Source organism: Rhinopithecus roxellana, chromosome 3 (assembly GCF_007565055.1).
Source record: "Rhinopithecus roxellana isolate Shanxi Qingling chromosome 3, ASM756505v1, whole genome shotgun sequence".
Taxonomy (NCBI): Eukaryota; Metazoa; Chordata; class Mammalia; order Primates; family Cercopithecidae; genus Rhinopithecus; species Rhinopithecus roxellana.
Window position 1 is genome coordinate 9,297,459 of NC_044551.1, and position 24,508 is coordinate 9,321,966.

At 37.2% G+C, this 24,508-nt stretch overlaps 1 protein-coding gene across 4 annotated transcripts in view; it reads right to left on the reverse strand.

Moving 5' to 3' along the window:
• The window catches only part of DDX4 (DEAD-box helicase 4), a 79,113-nt gene that overhangs the window by 39,349 nt on the left and 15,256 nt on the right, over nucleotides 1–24,508 (reverse strand). For 2 of the 4 annotated variants that reach the window (XM_010386467.1, XM_010386465.2), the window contains exons 4-7: nucleotides 20,316–20,393; nucleotides 17,340–17,417; nucleotides 16,504–16,554; nucleotides 12,225–12,284 (exon numbers count right to left, since the gene is read on the reverse strand). In XM_010386467.1, the coding sequence (XP_010384769.1) occupies nucleotides 12,225–12,284; nucleotides 16,504–16,554; nucleotides 17,340–17,417; nucleotides 20,316–20,393 (267 nt within the window). Of the gene's footprint in view, nucleotides 1–12,224; nucleotides 12,285–13,180; nucleotides 13,263–16,503; nucleotides 16,555–17,339; nucleotides 17,418–20,315; nucleotides 20,394–24,508 lie in introns of those variants that run through there. The other 2 variants (XM_010386466.1, XM_010386468.1) reach the window with 2 other exon arrangements.

The window sequence follows — 24,508 nt, forward strand, 5'->3', positions numbered from 1 at the left end:
TGACAGAGCCCTCCAGCCTGGGTGAGAGTGAGACCCTGTCTCAAAAAAACAAAAAATCCATAATGAGATACCACTTCACACTCAGTAGAATGGCTATATTGAATAAAACACCAGTAACAACTAGTATTGGTGGATGTGGAGAAATCAGAACCCTTATAACACTGAGGGTGGTAATATAAAATGGTACAGCTGCTATAGAAAATAATTTCGCAGTTCCTCAAAAAGTTCAACATTAAGAGTTTAGCATATGACACAGCAATTCCACTCCTAAGTATATACTCCAGAAAAATGAAAACATAGGTTCACACAAAAACTTGTACACAAATGAATATAGCAGCATTAGCCATGATAGCCCAAAAGTAGAAACAACTCATTCATCAGCTGAAGAATAAACAAATATGATATAACCACACAATGGTAGAGCCCTCATGAATGGAATTAGTGTTCTTATAAATGAAGCACAAGAGAGCTGCCTGGCTTTATCCACCATGTGAGAAAACAGAGAGAAGACATCATCTATGAACCAGGAAATGGTTCCTCACCAGACAATGAATCTGCTGGTGCCTTGATCTCGGACTTCTGGCTCTCCAGAAATGTGAGAAATAAATTTCTGTTGTTTACAAGCTACCCAGTTTATAGTATTTTGTTATAGCAACCCAAATTAAGATAGTTTTTTCTTCTGGAAATTGATTAAGCTGATTCTAAAAATCACACAGGAATGTAAAGGACTAAAAATAACAGGCAATCTTGAGGTTTTCATTTGTTTTGTGTTGCTCTAAAGGGATACCTGAGAGTAGATAATTAACGGGAAAAAAAAAAAGTTTATTTGGCTCACAATTTGATATCTGAAAATGTTCAAGATTGGGTATCTGGTAAGAGCCCCAGGCTGCTTCCACCCATGGCTGAAGGTGAAAGGGAGCTGGTGTGTTCAGAAATCATATGATGCAGAGGAAGTAGAGGGTACCAGGCCCTTTTTAACAACGAGCTCTCAAGGGAACTAATAGGGAACACATTCAACACCCCCGCAAGGAAAACAGGTCTATTCATGAGGGATCTGCGCCCCATGACCCAAACGCCTCCCATTAGACCCTACCTCCCACTCTGGGAATCAAATTTCAACATGAGAAGGACAAACATCCAAACCACAGCCCTTGAAAAACAAGCACTTGAAAGACTTACAATGCCAGTATCAGGACCTATTATGAAATCACAGTAATTAGATTATGGGGCAATGGTACAAAAATAGAAAAACTGACCAATGGAATAAAACCTAGAGAAACAGATACAGATACATAAGCCACCTAATTTAGGACAAAGACAGCCCTGTAGTGCAGAGTGGAAGGGACAGTCTTTTCAATAAGTGATACTAGGTCAACTGAACATCTATATGGAAAAAAAATGTATATTGATTCCTACATTACATACAAAAATAAACTCCAGATTAATGCCAATTACTTATTTTTTTTAGATGGAGTCTCTCTCTGTCACCCAGGCTGGAGTGCAGTGGCGCAATCTCAGCTCACTGCAACCTCCGCCTCCCAGGTTCAAGCGATTCTTCTGCCTCAGCCTCCGGAGTAGCTGGGACTACAGGAGTGTGCCCGGCTAATTTTTGTATTTTTAGTAGAGATGGGGTTCACCATATTAGCCAAGCTGGTCTCAAACTCCTGACCTCAAGTGATCTGCCCGCCTCAGCTTTCCAAAGTACTGGCATTACAGGCATGAGCCAATGCGCCTGGCCTATCTGTATGAACTGTTCTTGCAACTTTTAAGTTTTAAATCATTTACAAATAAAAAGGTAAAAGTAAAGATACTCAACAGAAAAACAGGCAAATGACAAAAGATGTCCAGATGTCAAAATGGCCAATAAACATAAGTGCTCCATATTCCATTAGTCCAAAAATATAGAAATACATAATGAGAACACCACCACACAACCAGCAGAAAGGTTAAAATGAGAGAAAAATAAAATACCAGGCATTGGTTAGAATGTGAAAGTGTATCTTAGTTTAAACGCTGAAAACATTTGACAACATTATTAAAGCCAAAAATATATATAGCCTATGACCTAGCAATTCTTCTTCTGAGTATGTACTAATGACACCCAAAAGAATACTAGAATGTTTACAGAAGCACTTTCATAATGGCCCCAAACTGGAGGTAATCCAAATACCTATCATTAATAGAACAACAGTAAAACAAAAGAATACTAAATAGTAATAATGATCTACAACTGCAACAAACACACTAAGAAGGTAAACATAAAACACTACATATGATATGATTCCATTTATATCAAGTATAAAAATAGACAAAATTATTGTTTGCTGTTAGAAGGCTTAATAGAGGTTTTAGGGGTAATGAGTAATTAGTGAGTAAAAAATGAACATGAAAAGGGGTTTTTGAGGTGCTAGTAATTTGTATTTCATGACCTGAAGGCTGGTGAACACACTGAACTCAAGTGAGTTCAGTTTGTGAAATATAATTGAGCTATACATTTACGGTATGTGTACCTGTCTACATATTTTAATACAAACATATACACACACATGTATTTTCTAAGCGACCACTATACGCAGTCTTCCTATCCTCAAATGTATACATCTACAGAGAATGGGAATCAGGGATACCCTGAAAAATAGCTGTGTCCCTGCTAATTATCCTACACTAATCTATAATCTAATTATCCTACACTTGCTACAGGACCAAGCACATAGAGCTGCAAATGGTTTCGACTGCCTCATTTAAGGATGAATTAAATTGATTTAAAGTACATGTTAATAGTACAAAAGATATTCACTGGTCTGAAGAAAAAAATTTCAAATATGAGCTATGTTTTAGGAACATTAAGTGCCAAAAATTGCTTGTTAAAAAAAATACGGTAAAAGATGAGTCTTGTTTTTTCTTAGCTTAACTTTCTCCCCACCACCCCTCTCCATAATTACCGTAAGAAGTAATTAAGGAGACAGTCTTCTCTCATTCTGAAATCCACAAGTCCTACCTTCACTAGGGAGGGCCCAATTCAGCCAACTACCTACCTAATGGGCAAAGGAAAAGAATGTCACCGAAGATGGCCGAATAGGAACAGCTCCAGTCTCCAACTCCCAGCGCGAGCGACACAGAAGACCGGTGATTTCTGCATTTTCAACTGAGGTACTGGGGTCATCTCACTGGGGAGTGCCGGACAACCGGTGCTGGTGGGCTGCTGCAGCCCGACCAGCGAGAGCTGAAGCAGGGCGAGGCACTGCCTCACCTGGGAAGCGCAAGGGGGAAGGGAATCCCTTTTCCTAGCCAGGGGAACTGAGACACACAACACCTGGAAAATCGGGTAATTCCCACCCCAATACTGCGCTTTAAGCAAATGGGCACACCAGGAGATTATACCCACACCTGGCCGGGAGGGTCCCAGGGCCACGGAGCCTCCCTCATTGCTAGCACAGCACTCTGCGATCTAACCGAAACGGCAGCAGCAAGGCTGGGGGAGGGGTGCCCGCCATTGCTGAGGCTTAAGTAGGTAAACAAAGCCACTGGGAAGCTCGAACTGGGTGGAGCTCACAGCAGCTCAAGGAAACCTGCCTGTCTCTGTAGACTCCACCTCTGGGGACAGGGCACAGTTAAACAACAAAAGGGGAAGCAGCAGAGGCCTGAGCAGACGCGAACGACTGTCTGACAGCTTTGAAGAGAGCAGTGGATCTCCCAACACAGAGGTTGAGGTCTGAGAAGGGACAGACTGCCTGCTCAAGTGGGTCCCTGACCCCTGAGTAGCCTAACTGGGAGACATCCCCCACTAGGGGTACTCTGACACTAGGGGCAGTCTGACACTCCTCACAGGGTGCAGTACACCCCTGAGAGGAAGCTTCCAAAGTAACAATCAGACAGGTACACTCGATGTTCAGCAATATTCTATCTTCTGCAACCTCTGCTGCTGATACCCAGGCAAACAGGGTCTGGAGTGGACCTCAAGCAATCTCCAACAGACCTACAGCTGAGGGTCCTGACTATTAGAAGGAAAACTATCAAACAGGAAGAACACCTATACCAAAACCCATCAGTAAGTCACCATCATCAAAGACCAGAGGCAGATAAAACCACGAAGATGGGGAAGAAGCAGGGCAGAAAAGCTGGAAATTCAAGAAATAAGAGCACATCTCCCCCTGCAAAGGAGCGCAGCTCATCGCCAACAATGGATCAAAGCTGGTCAGAGAATGACTTTGATGAAATGAGAGAAGAAGGCTTCAGTCCATCAAACTTCTCAGAGCTAAAGGAGGAATTACGTACCCAGCGCAAAGAAACTAAAAATCTTGAAAAAAGAGTGGAAGAATTGATAGCTAGAATAATTAATGCAGAGAAGGTCATAAATGAAATGACAGAGATGAAAACCATGACACGAGAAATACGTGACAAATCCACAAGCTTCAGTAACCGACTCGATCAACTGGAAGAAAGAGTATCAGCGATTGAGGATCAAATGAATGAAATGAAGCGAGAAGAGAAACCAAAAGAAAAAAGAAGAAAAAGAAATGAACAAAGCCTGCAAGAAGTATGGGATTATGTAAAAAGACTAAATCTACGTCTGATTGGGGTGCCTGAAAGTGAGGGAGAAAATGGAACCAAGTTGGAAAACACTCTTCAGGATATCATACAGGAGAACTTCCCCAACCTAATAGGGCAGGCCAACATTCAAATTCAGGAAAAACAGAGAACATCACAAAGATACTCCTCAAGAAGAGCAACTCCAAGACACATAATTGCCAGATTCACCAAAGTTTAAATGAAGGAAAAAATCTTAAGGGCAGCCAGAGAGAAAGGTCGGGTTACCCACAAAGGAAAGCCCATCAGACTAACAGCAGACGTCTCGGCAGAAACTCTACAAGCCAGAAGAGAGTGGGGGCCAATATTCAACGTTCTTAAAGAAAAGAATTTTCAACCCAGAATTTCATATCCAGCCAAACTAAGTTTCATCAGTGAAGGAGAAATAAAATCCTTTACAGATAAGCAAATGCTTAGAGATTTTGTCACCACCAGGCCTGCCTTACAAGAGACCCTGAAGGAAGCCCTAAACATGGAAAGGAACAACCGGTACCAGCCATTGCAAAAACATGCCAAAATGTAAAGACCATCGAGGCTAGGAAGAAACTGCATCAACTAACGAGCAAAATAACCAGTTAATATCATAATGGCAGGATCAAGTTCACACATAACAATATTAACCTTAAATGTTAATGGACTAAATGCTCCAATTAAAAGACACAGACTGGCAAACTGGATAAAGAGTCAAGACCCATCAGTCTGCTGTATTCAGGAGGCCCATCTCACATGCAGAGACATACATAGGCTCAAAATAAAGGGATGGAGGAAGATCTACCAAGCAAATGGAGAACAAAAAAAAGCAGGGGTTGCAATCCTAGTCTCTGATAAAATAGACTTTAAACCATCAAAGATCAAAAGAGACAAAGAAGGCCATTACATAATGGTAAAGGGATCAATTCAACAGGAAGAGCTAACTATCCTAAATATATATGCACCCAATACAAGAGCACCCAGATTCATAAAGCAAGTCCTTAGAGACTTACAAAGAAACTTAGACTCCCATACAATAATAATGGGAGACTTCAACACTCCACTGTCAACATTAGACAGATCAACGAGACAGAAAGTTAACAAGGATATCCAGGAATTGAACCCATCTCTGCACCAAGCGGACCTAATAGACATCTATAGAACTCTCCACCCCAAATCAACAGAATATACATTCTTCTCAGCACATCGCACTTATTCCAAAATTGACCACATAATTGGAAGTAAAGCACTCCTTAGCAAATGTAAAAGAACAGAAATTATAACAAACTGTCTCTCAGACCACAGTGCAATCAAACTACAACTCAGGACTAAGAAACTCAATCAAAACCGCTCAACTACATGGAAACTGAACAACCTGCTCCTGAATGACTACTGGGTACATAACGAAATGAAGGCAGAAATAAAGATGTTCTTTGAAACCAATGAGAACAAAGATACAACATACCAGAATCTCTGGGACACATTTAAAGCAGTGTGTAGAGGGAAATTTATAGCACTAAATGCCCACAAGAGAAAGCTGGAAAGATCTAAAACTGACATTCTAACATCACAATTAAAAGAACTGGAGAAGCAAGAGCAAACACATTCAAAAGCTAGCAGAAGGCAAGAAATAACTAAGATCAGAGCAGAACTGAAGGAGATAGAGACACAAAAAACCCTCCAAAAAATCAATGAATCCAGGAGTTGGTTTTTTGAAAAAATCAACAAAATTGACAGACCGTTAGCAAGACTAATAAGAAAAGAGAGAAGAATCAAATAGACGCAATAAAAAATGATAAAGGGGATATCACCACGGACCCCACAGAAATACAAACTACCATCAGAGAATACCATAAACACCTCTACGCAAATCAACTAGAAAATCTAGAAGAAATGGATAATTTCCTGGACACTTACACTCTTCCAAGACTAAACCAGGAAGAAGTTGAATCCCTGAATAGACCAATAGCAGGCTCTGAAATTGAGGCAATAATTAATAGCCTACCCACCAAAAAAAGTCCAGGACCAGATGGATTCACAGCTGAATTCTACCAGAGGTACAAGGAGGAGCTGGTACCATTCCTTCTGAAACTATTCCAATAAATTGAAAAAGAGGGAATCCTCCCTAACTCATTTGATGAGGCCAACATCATCCTGATACCAAAGCCTGGCAGAGACACAACAAAAAAAGAAAATTTTAGACCAATATCCCTGATGAACATCGATGCAAAAATCCTCAATAAAATACTGGCAAACCGGATTCAGCAGCACATCAAAAAGCTTATCCACCATGATCAAGTGGGCTTCATCCCTGGGATGCAAGGCTGGTTCAACATTCGCAAATCAATAAACGTAATCCAGCATATAAACAGAACCAAAGACAAGAACCACATGATTATCTCAATAGACGCAGAAAAGGCTTTTGACAAAATTCAACAGCCCTTCATGCTAAAAATGCTCAATAAATTCGGTATTGATGGAACGTACCTCAAAATAATAACAGCTATTTATGACAAACCCACAGCCAATATCATACTGAATGGGCAAAAACTGGAAAAATTCTCTTTGAAAACTGGCACAAGACAGGGATGCCCTCTCTCACCACTCCTATTCAACATAGTGTTGGAAGTTCTGGCTAGGGCAATCAGGCAAGAGAAAGAAATCAAGGGTATCCAGTTAAGAAAAGAAGAAGTCAAATTGTCCCTGTTTGTAGATGACATGATTGTATATTTAGAAAACCCCATTGTCTCAGCCCAAAATCTCCTTAAGCTGATAAGCAACTTCAGCAAAGTCTCAGGATACAAAATTAATGTGCAAAAATCACAAGCATTTTTATACACCAGTAACAGACAAACAGAGAGCCAAATCATGAATGAACTTCCATTCACAATTGCTTCAAAGAGAATAAAATACCTAGGGATCCAACTTACAAGGGATGTAAAGGACCTCTTCAAGGAGAACTACAAACCACTGCTCAGTGAAATCAAAGAAGACACTAACAAATGGAAGAACATACCATGCTCATGGATAGGAAGAATCAATATCGTGAAAATGGCCATACTGCCCAAGGTTATTTATAAATTCAATGCCATCCCCATCAAGCTACCAATGAGTTTCTTCACAGAATTGGAAAAAACTGCTTTAAAGTTCATATGGAACCAAAAAAGAGCCCGCATTGCCAAGACAATCCTAAGTCATAAGAACAAAGCTGAAGGCATCACGCTACCTGACTTCAAACTATACTCTACAAGGCTACAGTAACCAAAACAGCATGGTACTGGTACCAAAACAGAGATATAGACCAATGGAACAGAACAGAGTTCTCAGAAATAATACCACACATCTACAGCCATCTGATCTTTGACAAACCTGAGAGAAACAAGAAATGGGGAAAGGATTCCCTATTTAATAAATGGTGCTGGGAAAATTGGCTAGCCATAAGTAGAAAGCTGAAACTGGATCCTTTCCTACTCCTTATACGAAAATTAATTCAAGATGGATTAGAGACTTAAATGTTAGACCTAATACCATAAAAACCCTAGAAGAAAATCTAGGTAGTACCATTCAGGACATAGGCATGGGCAAGGACTTCATGTCTAAAACACCAAAAGCAACGGCAGCAAAAGCCAAAATTGACAAATGGGATCTCATTAAACTAAAGAGCTTCTGCACAGCAAAAGAAACTACCACCAGAGTGAACAGGCAACCTACAGAATGGGAGAAATTTTTTGCAATCTACTCATCTGACAAAGGGCTAATATCCAGAATCTACAAAGAACTCAAACAAATTTACAAGAAAAAAACAAACAACCCCATCAAAAAGTGGGCAAAGGATATGAACAGACATTTCTCAAAACAAGACATTCATACAGCCAACAGACACATGAAAAAATGCTCATCATCACTCGCCATCAGAGAAATGCAAATCAAAACCACAATGAGATACCATCTCACACCAGTTAGAATGGCAATCATTAAAAAGTCAGGAAACAACAGGTGCTGGAGAGGATGTGGAGAAATAGGAACACTTTTACACTGTTGGTGGGATTGTAAACTAGTTCAACCATTATGGAAAACAGTATGGCGATTCCTCAAGGATCTAGAACTAGATGTACCACATGACCCAGCCATCCCACTACTGGATATATACCCAAAGGATTATAAATCATGCTGCTATAAAGACACATGCACACGCATGTTTATTGCGGCACTATTCACAATAGCAAAGACTTGGAATCAACCCAAATGTCCATCTGTGACAGACTGGATTAAGAAAATGTGGCACATATACACCATGGAATATTATGCAGCCATAAAAAAGGATGAGTTTGCGTCCTTTGTAGGGACATGGATGCAGCTGGAAACCATCATTCTCAGCAAACTATCACAAGAAGAGAAAACCAAACACCGCATGTTCTCACTCATAGGTGGGAACTGAACAATGAGATCACTTGGACTCGGGAAGGGGAACATCACACATCGGGGCCTATCATGGGGAGGGGGGAGGGATTGCATTGGGAGTTATACCTGGTATAAATGACGAATTGATGGGTGCTGAGGAGTTGATGGGTGCAGCACACCAACATGGCACAAGTATACATATGTAACAAACCTGCACGTTATGCACATGTACCCTAGAACTTAAAAAAAAAAAAAAAAAAAGTCACCAAGGTGCAGCAAAAATTCATGTATCTGATTACTATAAAACCTCTTAACATAGATTTGCACATCCGTAGCAATTTTATAAGTTCACTATATTTTTCATATGTTTTGTTGTCACTGCTATTTTAACATGACTGCCCATATGTAATCAAGAATTAAGCATGGTAATTTTTGATACTATCTCATCTCGAATTCAATAGAAGCTGAATTACCAGAGTATGGTGAAATACTGCTAGACTTGAACAAAAAATAATCTACAATTTCTTCCACCCTCAAATTTCCAATGACACTATTCAGAGACAAAGACATCCCCAGTTCATCTAAACTGCAATGACCAAGATTCACATTGTCCCTCTTCTGTAATTTATAGTACCTTCCTTCTGCAATTTATAGCACGATCATGGGGGGGTGGACAACAGATCCAGTGATATCAGAAAGTAAAACAAGGACAGGCACGGTGGCTCATGCCAGTAATCCCAGCACTTTGGAAGGCTGAGGCAGCAGCTCACCTGAGGTCAGGAGTTCAAGACCAGCCTGGCCAACATAGTGAAACCCCTCTCTACTAAAAATACAAAACTTAGCCAGGCATACTGGTACATGCCTGCAGTCCCAGCTATAAGGGAGGGTAAAGCCACAAGAATCACTTGAACCCAGGAAGTGCAGGTTGCAGTAAGCTAAGATCACACCACTGCACTCCAGCCTGGGTGATGGAGTAAGATTCCATCTAAAAAAAAAAAAAAAGAAAGGTAAAAAAAGGCATTATTTTTGTGCTCTCTATTCTGTTCCATTGGTCTAGGCATCTGGTTTTGGACCAGTACCATGCTGTTTTGGTTACTGTAGCCCTGTAGCATACTTTGAACTCAGGTAATGCGATGCTTTCCAGCTTTGTTATTTGTGCTTGGGATTGCCTTGCCTATTCATGCTCTTTTTTGGTTCCATATGAATTTTAAAATTGTTTTCTTTTTCTAATTCTGTGAAGAATGTCATTGGTAGATTGAAATCTGTAAATTGCTTTGGGCAGTATGGCCATTTTAACAATATGGTGGATAGCAATGCTACTGACTTTTGTACATTGATTTTGTATCCTGAAATTCTGCTGAAGGAATTTATCAGATCAAGGAACTTTGGGGCAGAGACTATAGGGTTTTCTAGGTATAAAATCATACCATCTGCAAACGGGAATTTCACACACCTACAGCCATCTGATTTTTGCCAGGGTTGCCAACAACAAGCAATAAGGAAAGGACTCCTTATTCAATAAATGGTGCTAGGATAACTGGCTAGCCATATGCTGAAGATTGAAACTGGACCCCTTCCTTAGACTGCATACAAAAATCAACTCCAGATGGATTAAAGAATAACATGTAAAACCTAAAACTATAAAAACCCTGGAGATAACCTACAAGATACCATTCTAGACACAGGCCCTGGAAGATTCTGTGATGAAGATGCCAAAAGTCACCTTGACAGAAGCAAAAATTGACAAATGGGACCTAATTAAATGAACAAGCTTCTGCACAACAAAAGAAACTATCAGCAGAGTAAACAGACAACCTACAGAATGGGAGAAAATATTTGCAAACTATGCATCCAACGAAGGCCTAATATCCAGAATTTATAAGGAAATTAAATGTACAAGCAGAAAAACAAAAAAGTCTTAAAAAGTGGGCAGTGGACATGGACATGTTTCAAAAGACAACATACAGCCAACAGGCAGATGAAAAAATGCTCAACATCACTAATTATTAGGGAAATGCAAACCAAAACCACAATGAGATACCGTCTCATACCTGTCAGAATGGTTATTATTAAAAAATCAACAAATAACAGATGCTGGCAAGGTTGCAGAGAAAAGGGAATGCCTATACAATGCTGGTGGGAGTGTAAATTACTTGAACCATTGTGGAAAGCAGTGTGGCGATTTCTCAAAGAACGTAAAACAGAACTACCATTCGATCCAGCAATCCCATTATTAGGTATATACCCAAAGGAATATAAATAATTCTACCATAAAGTCACATGTACACATATGTTCATCACAGCACTATTCACAATAGCAAAGACACAGAATCAACCTAAATGCCCAACAACAGTAGACTGGACAAAGGTAATGTGGTACATACGCACCATGGACTATCTACTATGCAGCCATAAAAAAGAATGACATAATGTCCTTTGCAGGAACATGAATGGAGCTCCATTATTCTAAGCAAACTAACACAGGAACAGAAAGTCAAATCATGAATGTTCTTACTTATAAAGTGGGAGCTAAACACTGAGAACACATGGACACGAAGAAGGGGACAACAGACACTGGGGCCTACTTTAGAGTAGAAGGTAGGAGGAGGTACAGGATCAAAAAACTATCAGGTACTATGCTTATTATCTGGGTGATGAAATAATCTGTACACCAAAACCCCATGACCTGCAATTTACCTAGATAACAAACCTACACATGTACCCCTGAACCTAAAAGTTAAAAAAAAAAAAAAAAAAAAAAAAAAAAGAGTGAAAGGAGGGGCACCTACTGAATACTCACTCGAATATTAAAAGTAGAAAACATATACGAAAGTATTTTCCTTCAAAGGTTTTCACCATCAATATTTTTCTTTTTTTTTTTTTTTTCTGAGACGGAGTCTCGCTCTGTCACCCAGGCTGGAGTGCAGTGGCGCGATCTCGGCTCACTGCAAGCTCCGCCTCCCGGGTTCAAGTGATTCTCCTGCCTCAGCCTCCCGAGTAGCTGGGACTACAGGCGCCCGCCATCTCGCTCGGCTAGTTTTTCGTATTTTTTAGTAGAGACGGGGTTTCACCGTGTTAACCAGGATGGTCTCCATCTCCTGACCTCGTGATCCGCCCGTCTTGGCCTCCCAAAGTGCTGGCATTACAGGCTTGAGCCACTGCGCCCGGCCCACCATCAGTATTTTTCATCCAGCTCCTTCAAAATCAGTTTTACCAGTTTAGTGTCTCTGTGTTAAGCACAAATTGTTCCAAAATGTGGTCCTTACCGCCTCTCTTGGAAAAGCCTCTGTTCCGTGTTGGATTATCTTCACAGTCATTACTAGACTCTTGAATAAAAGTTTAACATGTAAATAGCATTTAATTAACTTAAATGATGCAATATGTAAAGAATAGCACTGTCACAAGTTAGAAAACAAAATATTTTCATAAGTTAAAATATAAACATATTCCTTCAAATAATTTTAACAGATATATAAAGACTTTATTCAGTCAATTCCCTATGCAAATCATCTCATGTATCTAAATATTAAATGTTATTATATGAAATTGAGAACCTACTATTTGCCAAGCATTATACTAGGGAAAACAAGTCAAAAAAAAATTAAGAATTTCATAAATTTCAGTTTGACCAAAAATGATTTCAGGAATATCTAAACTATTAAGTAATCAAGTGGTTCTCACATAAGGTCCATAGACCACTAGACTGTTCTATATATAACGTCATATCTTTTCTGTAATTTACTTTTTTCTTTTGGAGATGGAGTCAAGCTCTGTCTCCCAGGCTGGAGTGCACTGGCACAACCCCTGCTCACTGCAACCCCCACCTCCCAGGTTCAAGCGATTATCCCTACTGAGTAGCTGGGATTACAGGCACGCGCCACCATGCCTGGCTAATGTTTGTATTTTTAGGAGAGATGCGGTTTTGCCATGTTGGCCGGGCTGGTCTTGAATTCCTGAACCTCAGGTGATTCACCCACTTTGGCCTCCCAAAGTGGTGGGATTACAGCTGTGAGCCACCACACCGAGCCAATCTACCATTCTTAATAAACCTGAGACATTTGCGCTTTCTTAAATACATGCAAACTTTCCCCCATTCATCCTAATGAAATAATTTGGGGATATCCTAGCTTTTCCATTTTTAATGATATTAAGAAGTAACATTCCCAGAGTTTTAAAATAGTGGTATGAGAGATTACTATACTGAAGGCGGCCTGAAAACTACCTGGAGAGTTGGTTAAAAATAAATTCCTAGGCCCCATTCCCAGAAATGTTTATTCTGAAAGGAATGATTTTTCAAAATGTAAAAGTTCTATGTTATTACTGTATCATCAAGCTTTCCAGAAGATTCCAAAAAAAGTCACATTCAGGAATACAAAGATGGTTTCAAGGGATCTTTGTACTTGTCATCTGGGAACATTAAGTCAAAATAATGAGAGCAAGTGACTAAAGAGCTTGCAGGCTATTAGCTAAGTTCCTGTGTAAAAGTCCCAATCCATTTAACAGCTAATATTGTTCTACAATAAACAGTGACTCAAAGCTCTTGTTGCAGTCTCCTATTTCAGCTGCAGCTGACAACTGACAATCCTGAAGAGCCATTAACAAGACAACTTTCTGGAAAGTAGGACTTAATACAATGTAGAAGGGCAGGAAAGAAATATTTTTTGAAAAGTTGGCCCTGGAATAACAATGATGATAACTAGTATTTACTGCCTTAGAGAGAAAAAAAAACAAAAACAACTATTAACCTGGGACCTGGCAAGGAAAAGAGTCTCACAATATCTTTGGCCAATTATTTCCCTAAAATAAACCTATAGTTATTTTGATCACAGTGGGAATAAAAATAGAAAACATTAAGAGAAGTTGGGTGATGGGTACATGAAAAACCTCCATACTATTTTTGCAACTTCTTATGAATAAAACTATTTTAAAATAAAAAAGTATTTTAAAAAATAAGTGATCTCTATAGTTAGGAAATAAAGCTAAGCACAAACAAAAATGAGATAATGATCCCAAGATTAGTTACAACCTATTAATTATATAAAAATAACACATGGCCTGGTACAGTGGCTCATGCCTGTAATCCTAGCACTTTGGGAGGCCAAGGTGGGTGGATCACGAGGTCAGGAGTTTGAGACCAGCCTGGCCAACATGGTGAAACCCCGCTCTACTAAAAATACCAAAAAAAAAAAAAAAAAAAAAAATTAGCCAGGTGTGATGGTGGGCGCCTACAATCCCAGCTACTCGGGAGAATCGCTTGAACCCTGGAGGCAGAGGTTGCAGTGAGCCAAAACTGTGCCATTCCACTCCAGCCCAGGCAACAGTGCGAGACTCTGTCTCAAAAAATAGTAATAATAATAACAACATATAAAGAAAGTATGTACCTGGCACTGTTCTAAATGTATCATATGTATTAACTTTTTTAAAGTTTCACAAAAACCTTGTGAAGTAGATATAATCATCATTTTATAAATAGGGAAAATGAAAAACAGAAAGTTACAGGCTTTTTCAAGATAATATAATTGCCAGGAGGAGGATCTGAGTCTCACACCTAGGTGTTCAAATCCAGTATCTGAGTTCCTTATCACTACAACATACCAGCTTAAGCAAAGTAGATTACAGGGGAAAAAAAATTTAAAAACATACTATCCATTTGTGTCTAGAGTAAAAAGTTTCTACTGTGAGCTCGAAACTTGGGCTTGTTATCAGGATAATGAATGAATTCAATCCATATATATTATATATACATATATATAAATTACATGTACATATATTTAATATATATAATATACAATCATTTGAATGGGATATATTATATATATTTTACATACATTTATTTATTTATACATATTATATATTATATAATACATATTACATATAATATAATATAATATATATATATTATTTTAGGTGAACTAAGAAGGAAAAAAGAAGAAAGCAGGCCACTTCGGAGAGAAGTTCTCTCAACTGCTATCAGAAACTGGAATTTTTATTCAAAAGCTCTCTGGCCCACCATCTCTAGAAAGGGATCAAGTAGGTAGAAAGGTCTGTGTATAAGTAGAAATGATCTTGAATATTAAATGAGTTCAAAGTTGAGAGATCAGAATAGAAACAAATAGAAATGCAAAAGAATAAAAATGATGGTATTTTTCTTCTCTCACAAATACTAGTTCTACGTCATATATGTTTTCATTTGAATGGGATAGGAGAAAAAGAAGAGAAGTAGGGAGAAAGAGACTGGCAATAGTTAGGAGAAACAGTCTCGTTTGATAATTAAAAATCTGGCCTTATACCAAAAGTGTTTTAAGGTGATCAGGTCTAGACTTGGTTTTGACTTTGGGAATCAAAGTGTTTAATAAGATCAAGCTTCAAATATTTAATGAAGAAAGATAGATGACATCTGAGTGTTTATCATGAATGTGTCTGGTATTGAGCTGTGTGCTTTTATACGCATTCTCACTTAGTCTGCCTAACCACCTATGAAATGAATACCTTCCATTCTATGGAATAGAAAACTGGCTTAGAAAAATTAAGCAGCTTGTTCTACTTCAACTAGCAGGTAGCAAGGCAGGGACAAGTTTGAAGCCAAGTTTGGCACCCTAAAGTGTTCTATGTTATAAAGATTTTATACATCAATGGTTACCAAACACAGGAGGTATCAGAATCACCATGGATGCTTTTAAATACAGGTTCTAAGGCCTCACCCAAATCGACTCAATCAGATTTGGGAATGCACTGTTTATCATAGTCCATCTTCTGGTATCATTATTCTCATCATTCTCTGTATTCCTGTAGAGTTCAGTACCTTCAATGGAAATGTCTTTAATTTCAGCACTGATTTACATTCTCAAGAAACTTTTTCTTAGATTTATTTGAATCTAAATAGGACCCTACACATCACAAACTGTATTTATATAGAGAGTGAAGGTTCACTTCTTGACTACTTCCTTTTACTATCTATCTCCATTTTCTTTTCCTTTTTTTTTTTTTTTTTTTGAGAGGGAGTCTCGCTCTGCCGCCCAGGCTGGAGTGCAGCGGCCGGATCTCAGCTCACTGCAAGCTCCGCCTCCACGCCTGCCTCAGCCTCCCGAGTAGCTGGGACTACAGGCGCCCGCCACCTTGCCCGGCTAGTTTTTTGTGTTTTTTTAGTAGAGACGGAGTTTCACCGGGTTAGCCAGGATGGTCTCGATCTGCTGACCTCGTGATCCGCCTGCCTCGGCCTCCCAAAGTGCTGGGATTACAGGCTTGAGCCACCGCGCCCAGCCACTATCCCCATTTTCTTAAGTTTCAGAGCATTCAAAAGTTGTACCTCATGGATTAAGGCAGATGGCAACAGGCCAAATTAGTATGCCTGTTTTCTTTATGTACAAAGAATTCTTTATGTACAAAGCAGTAATATCCTTGGTTAAGGCTTTGGATATAGCTACGTCATAAAATCTGGTTTAAATAAGTTAGAATTGGCCCAGACTAAGAGACTTAATCTTCATTTCTCTTTTTTAGCACGTACTCTTGACATTAAATTTTAAAACACAAAAATATTGACCTTACCTCTCCAGAAACCAGAGCTATCACCGTCTTCAAACTTGCTGTTTGAAAAACCTGTACAAAATATAAAATGAAACAATTTCCTGTACCTCTGTGGTAAAATAATAATAATAATAAAAATAATAACCACACAGGGACTACTAGTTATGAAGACTTTTTAAGATAAGCAATACACAATTGTATACATAGCTATCACATGCAAATTCACTCAGGCTGTAAACAATTTCTGCTTTGTATCAGTTTATCAACTCCATTCTCTTAAGGTTAAAAACAACTTTCTTTTCAGCCAATTCTATATTACCTCAATTGTCATATACTCCTCTATATGCACATAGGCAAAACAGAGGAATATGTCAGTGTAACCACTATATGTTTTCTATTTCAAACCATCAAAATTCTCAAAGTTTTACAAACTCAATCTCTTCATCTGCTAAGGACAATACAACTAAATTATAATCCAATAACTCAATGATTTTCTCCTCAAAAACATGAAAATCTTGTTAGCTTCTTTTTGTTTACTCTTTTTAAAAAAGTCATCAAACTTATTTGTTTGCTTTCAAACTTATTTCCTAAAAACCTACATCTAAGAGTTATGCATCTCTGGAGCATATAGACATGTCTCTAGAACTAATTTTAAAAGTATTCATCAGTAATCTTTCATAAAATTAAAAAATGTTTTTAATAAGTTTAAATAAAATAATCTTTAGTGCAAAGGCACTCAGGGAATATATACCTTCAAATTAAATGTCAATATGGAATGTCTGTCAATCAGTATTTAAACTCAATTATTAAAAAATCACTCAAGTTTTGATTGTAAGATATCATAACCAAGTAATTACCTCTGTTTCCAAAACTCTTTCCAACTCCAAAACCACCCATTGTGGATGTATTATCTCTTTTATTAGACTCACCAGCATCTGAAAAAGGTCAGATAAACTCTTTAACATACAAAATTAAGTGTGTCATCATCAAAAACTAAGAATTAAATGAATTTCCGGTGTAAAGGGACTTCCAAGGATGGGAATAGAGTAGCACAGAAACCTAAAATTAATTAACATACCTGCAACTTAAAAGAAAAACTCTTAAATTATGATACCAAGGTAAAAACAAATCTACTACTGGTGAAATATAGCTTTCTACGTATTGGTATTATATTGGAGACCTTTAAGCAGGAAAATTCTGCTCCATAGTTTTCTATATGTTGAATTCTCATCCTGATAGAGCCAGCTATTACACTCTGCCCTGTGTGAAAGTCATTGCTATTGAAAATGCTATATTCGTGTCCTGTTTAACTGTTCTATTTTTTATTTTTCTATTTCTTATATTTATCACATCCTTTCCACTTTTAAAATTAAAACAAGGGAATACATAAGAGAAAAACCTAAGACTACCACTCCCCTCCTGGCCTCCCCATTTCACCACACTATTTCCCCATACTAACTTTCTTAGCTTTGTTTCTCACTACATAATTCTAAACACCCAACATTTTAATTCACACCAAACAACTCCAAAACTCCACATTGTCAACTGCTAATTTTATATCTTTGTACATGCTATTCCTTTGGCATAGCATTCCCTGCTTTCCTATCTGTCTTATCAAAATTCATTGCATTCTTCAAAAAAACAATTACGTGAAGTCTTCCTTTAGCCCTCCAGTCATAATTTATCCTTCTTCCACGTTCCCACAGCATACTATCTGTACCTTTTTAAAGGAGTATTTCTTTCCATGTGTTTCTCTACCACTAAATTAAAAATCTCGAGGGCAGAGATGTGATAGCAAGAAGCAGGATTATTTAAAATAAAAAATTAAAAAAAGAACAGGAGAGACATCCAAAACAGCATAAATGACGCTTTAAACTATCACTGAAAAAAAAATTAAAGCATTCCCTGTGATCCCTATATACTGTCTTACTTACCTCTGTAATACCCTTGTAGAGGGGAGTTAAAAGGGATCTGTGTAACTCCTAAAACCACAGGTAAAATTGTGTATGCCCAACTATAAAAGTATTTTAATCAGATTTCAAAGATGTGTGATTCGAGAAGTCCAAGCTACTTAGACATACTTCACAGGACATAACAAGCTAGCTGATATTTTAAGCAATTAAGAGTCAACTTCGAAAACCACATTATTAGTTATGCAAGTTCTACTGAGAAGAAAATCAATATTGAAACTATGTAGGCCAGGCGCAGTGGCTCACGTCTATAATCCCGGCACACTGGGAGGCCAAAGTGGGTAGATCACCTGAGGTCAGGAGTTTGAGACTAGCCTGGCCAACATGGTGAAACCCTATCTCTACTAATAATACAAAAAAATTAGCTGGGGGTGGTGGTGGTGCGCACCTGTAATCTCAGCTACTTGGAAGGCTGAGGCAGGAGAATTGCTTGAACCTGGGAGGTGGAGGTTGCAGTGAGCCAAGATTGTGCCATTGCACTCCAGCCTAGGCAACAAGAGCAAAACTGTCTCAAATAAAAAAAAAAAAAAAAAGAAACTATATAAAATGGTGGAAGAATCATACGGAAAGTAAGTTACACTCATGGGTCTACAAATGTCCCAGGTTATATAAAATATAAAGCTAATTGTTTAAAGTATTAACAACTGAGAGTTCTGATCAGAAATTTTATGTGTATTTCAACCTAAAACATGAAAATAATTTGTGGTAAAATCTGCCTCAGTGATGATTTTCTCACTGAAAAAGGTTTTATTCAATAATATTTAGAAGACTGTATCAAAACATCACATAACCTCTACTAAAATGTAATTTTAAAGTATAGCTAAATACTAAATATGCTCCTAAATATAATATTAAAATATTTCTAATGTCAGTAGTAGCTAATAAAACTTCATTTGAATCCTCTTAGCACAATTACATTGTCCAAATAAGCAATGCATCTTAATATGCAGGCTTAAAAACCAAAATATATGTGTATATTTGATTAATCATTTCCATTAGTGGCAGAAACATGTCAAAATATAAAACTCAAATTTGCATTCACTATATCTAAAGAAATTTTCCAAATGTCAAATAAAACATCATGCATCTTTTAGTTTCCACAACAAAAATATCTGAAAGTATCAATAGAGTTTTTCAAAAAATAACATCTCATAAATTCAAGAATAAGTGTCAAGTATATTTACCAAATAGCCCTAGCTATAGCATCCCCTAAAAGAAAAAAAAAAAATGACCATAGGGATTTTCAAATAAATTTAACGAAGTTCTAATATGTTATTGCGCTATAATAAAATACAGTGTGTAGTATTTCTAGCATGTTAATATTAAGTCTAAAAACGGACTGTAGAAAGAAGTTTTGCTGTGTCATTATCTGTCATATCAGGTGGTTGTTCTAAAAGTAAAATTAAAAAATCCAATAATAGCAGAATAAGCTCTTAAAAAATTAATACTAATGAGCTAACACGTTTCCTGTACTGCCTTTTCTTGAAAAATACAAAATTCAAGAAAGAGTCCTTCTCACCTCTAATCCCTGAAGCTTTTACAAACATTCTTCCCACGTCAATTGTTGGAAATCAATATCATAAACACGTTAAGAAGCAGCTCTGTGAATCATCCGTCCATCCAACCCATCCATCCCTCCAACCAATCTGTCTAATCAACTTAACACTACTCCCTACTAGCCCAAAGAAGTAAAACAGTAAAAAGAAAATGAATTTGGAAAAATGATGAACTCATTATCTCAACACCAAGTCTACTATACACTGAGTTACAATAGACTTAGTTTTGTATCAAACGGCTATGAAAGCCTCTATATATACAATTATTCAACAGTTCAAGAGATTAAGGAAAGACAAAGATGCTTACCTCTGTTTCCAAAATTCCGCCCAGAGGCAAATCCACTTTTCATGAAATGATCTCTTCGAGAAGGTCCATCATCCATTTCTAAAGCAAACAACATTTTGAAGTCAGTCAAATAAAAACAAGTATCTAGTACTTGCAAACCTTAAGACTTCTCAATGTGCCACATGTGGCAAAGAAGAAATTTTATATAGCAGTAAAAAAGATGACAATCAGCCCATTTAAAAAAAAATGGCTATATGAATAGCTCTCCAAAAGAAAAATAAATTGTGACTAAATCTCACTCATAAAGAATTAGAAATCAAAAGACAGTAATTTTTAACCTCATAATTGAATGGAAAACAGTCCTTTCCATTCCCTGAAAGAAAATAACAAAATAAATAAATTTTTAAAAAATGGAAAACAGTCTTAAGTTTGCTAATAGCCAGAACAAAGACACAGGGAAACAAGCACAAAACATACACTGTATTTAGAGTATAAACTAGATCAATCTTGATCCTAATTTAAAAGGCATATACGCTGAAAGTAGAGTAACATGAATTTCTCCTCTGGATACAATCACATGGTTATCCAGAAAGACACACAAAAATAGTTTCTATAAGCATTGTCTGTAATACCAAATAAATGATCAAAGTGGAATAAAGAAATTATGTTAATCCATACAATAGTATGCACATGGATTTCACAGAAATATACAGCATTCAACATTAAAGAGCTCACATTCTTCAACAATGGAGAGTGTTTATAAACTGGCCATGTAGAAGGCCATAATGCAAATTCAACAAAAGAGTTCAAAAATCAATTCATATACACGAGATTCTTTTACAATGCAATCAAATCAAAAGCTATTAAATATGAAACAAATTGTTTAAAATCCCATTGGTGACATATTTTTTAAAAAACTTCTATATAACCCACAGCTCAAAAAAAAAGCACAATGGAAGTTCAAAAATACTTCAAATTATATGATAAAAATGTGACTTTATCAGTATTTAAATATTTACGCTAGAAAATAAGAACTCAATAAGCTTAATAGCCATCTCAACAAGAATACTAGAAAAACAAAGTAAATCACACAAAAGTAAAGGAAATAAAGAATGAAAATTAATAAAACAGGAAACAGCTTTGGGAGACCAAAGTGGGAAAAGATGCTTGAGGTCAGGGATTTGAGACCAGCCTGAGTAACACAGCAAGACCCTATCTTTACCTAAAAAAAAAAAAAAGAAAATTAAGTTGCTGGGTGTGGTGATGCACACCTGTAGACCCAGCTACTCAGGAGGTTAAGGCAGGAGGATCACTTGAGCCCAGGAATTCAAGGCTGCAGTGAATTATGATTAAATTACTGCACTCCAGCCTGGGAAACAGAAGGAGACCTTGTCTTTCTCTCTGTCTGTCTCTGTGTCTCTATTTTTTTTTTTTTTTTTAAGGAAACAAACGTAATATAATGGTTCAAAAAGGCCAAAACTTGGTTCTTCTAAAAGACCTATAAAATTTGCCAGGGTAACAAATTACTAGAGGACCAATAAGAGGCGTGAGGGGAGAACAGATACAAAGATACAAATGAATAGTATTAGAAATGTGTTTAAAAAGAATCTCAAAGATAGAAGAGAAAGACAACTAGAGAACTTCTCTGAACAACTTTATGCTACTAAATTAAAAGAAATGAAAAAGTTCCTAGAAAATTAACTCACCAAAAGTGACTCAAGAATCAATAAAAAACCCAACTTTCCTACAGAAGTTAAATCAGTATTTAAATTTCTGCATCAGAAAGATGCAGAGAGATCGTGTTTTATAGTGAGTTCTATCAAACTCTCAAAGGACAAATCATTCAACTGTCACACAACTCTTCCAGGAAACAGAAGTAACTCACTAACTCATTTTACAGACCAACATAATCTTGATATGAAAGTTCAGAAGAAAATTATAAACCTCTTACTCATAGATACAAAATCTCAAAAACAAATATTAGCAAACCAAACCCAACAGTAAATTGAACGGATAAAATATATTATAACTAATTGGGTTTATCCCAGTTTGCAAGGGTATTTAACATTACAACATCTAAAAAAGGTAACATACATTAATAAAAAAAAAAAACTAATCTCTCCAGATAAAAGTATATGACATAATTTAACACCTTTCATGACTTAACATATACTTAGCAAACTAAGGAATGATGAATTTGTTCATAACAGCAAAAAAGGAAACAACCCAAATGTCCATGAGAATTTTTTTGTTGTTTTTCAGATGGAGTCTTGCTCTGTCGCCCACGCTGGAGTGCAGTGGCGCAATTTCAGCTCACTGCGACCTCTGACCCCTGGGTTCAAGCAATTCTCCCGCTTCAGCCTCCTGAGTAGCTGGGACTACAGGCGTGTACCACAATATCCAGCTAATTTTTGTATTTTTTTTTTTGTGGAGACAGGTTTTCACCACATTGGCCAAGCTGGTCTTGAACTCCTGGCCTTAAGTAACCCACCCACTTCGGCCTCCCATAGTGCTAGGATTACAGGCGTGAACCATCGTGCCTGGTGGGTAATGTTCTTACAATTAGTGGTGGTTCAAAACACTAAGCTTTATGGTTTACATAGGACTTTAATACAGTAGATTTTTTTAATGAAAAATTCTTCAATAAAGATTCTACAATAAAGTCACAGGGTAACAATTCTTCTTGGGAATCCTACCTCTCACTAGTTGGAAAAGAAGTCATTATATGAAAAGATACTTGCAAATGCATGTTTATAGCAACACAATTAGCAATTTCAAAAATATGGAACCAGTCCAAATGCCCATCAATCAATGAGTGGTGTATACATACACAATGGAATACTATTCAGCCAGAAAAAGAAATGCAATAATGGCATCTGCAGCAACCTGGATGGAATTGGAGACCATTATTCTTAGTGAAGTAACTCAGGAATGGAAAACCAAATAGCAGATCTTCTCACTCATAAGCAGGAGCTAAGCTATGAGGATGCAAAGGGATAAGAATGATACAATGGACTTCGGGAACTTGGGGAAAGGAGTGGAATGGAGGGTGAGGGATAAAAGACTACAAATGGGGTACCGTGTATACTGCTCGGGTAATGGGTTCACCAAAATCTCACAAATCACCACTAACAAACTTACTCATATAAGCAAACACCACCTGTTCCCCAAAAACCTATGTAAATAAAAAATACATAAAAATGTGGTACAAAAGTATAAGGTTCTAAGAAAGAATTAACCCAGTTTACCTTATTAGCACACAATCCTAAGGAAAATATACAATTATTTCCTTTCCATTTTTTAGTAGTTTTAAATCTCACAGTAGTTTCACATGTAAATGTGAAAGTTTATATTCACTTTCATGAATGTAATGATATGCTGTCATTGATATATATCATGGCAGTCCCCATAATACACAATAGCAATAAAAATAAGCCCCTAATACCAATAAATGATGGAGTATAGATGTTCTTCCTGAATGCTACGAAATCCATGAAAATAAACCAAAAGAAATAAAAATGAAGTCCATTTAAAATGAATTTAGTGTTAGTGTACACAATCCCCAACAACTGACCACAAAGAATATCTCCCAACATAGTTACACTTGGACCAAATCCAAAGAGGCTCAAATATTGAACAACAACTTTAAAAAAATCCATATACTAAAACCACCAAGCAAAAGAACCCAATTATGTATGAGACTTCAGTATGAGCTCTAGGACTCTATAATCTTCCAACCTTTCTTCACAGTGATTTGCCTAAACCAGAATGAGGAAAATTAAAGGAAGATGAGAAAAGACTTGGTAGCAAAGAGTTTTGAAACTATTTAGTGGTGCTTAGGGCTGCCAGCTGTCCTGACTTCTAATCTCTTTCATTATCCAAAGTAGCTAAAATACTAAACACTTAGAATTTAGTGTCAAGTCTTCCAAGTAGAGACCTCAGAGTATAACAGTAATGTGCATTCAAATTACCTGGTGATCTCATTAAAACACACATTCTGATGCAGCAGTCCTGGGTGCGGTATGAGATTCTTCATTTCTAACAAGTTCCCAGGTGATGCCAATGCTACTGTTCTGTCAATCACATTCAGAGAAGATTTTTATATCCACCAAAAGACATGAACTGGAAAATATTCTTAAGAGAACCATTCATAACAGGCAAACACTGGAAACTACAAAAATGACCAATATTTTAATTTATGGTATATTTACATA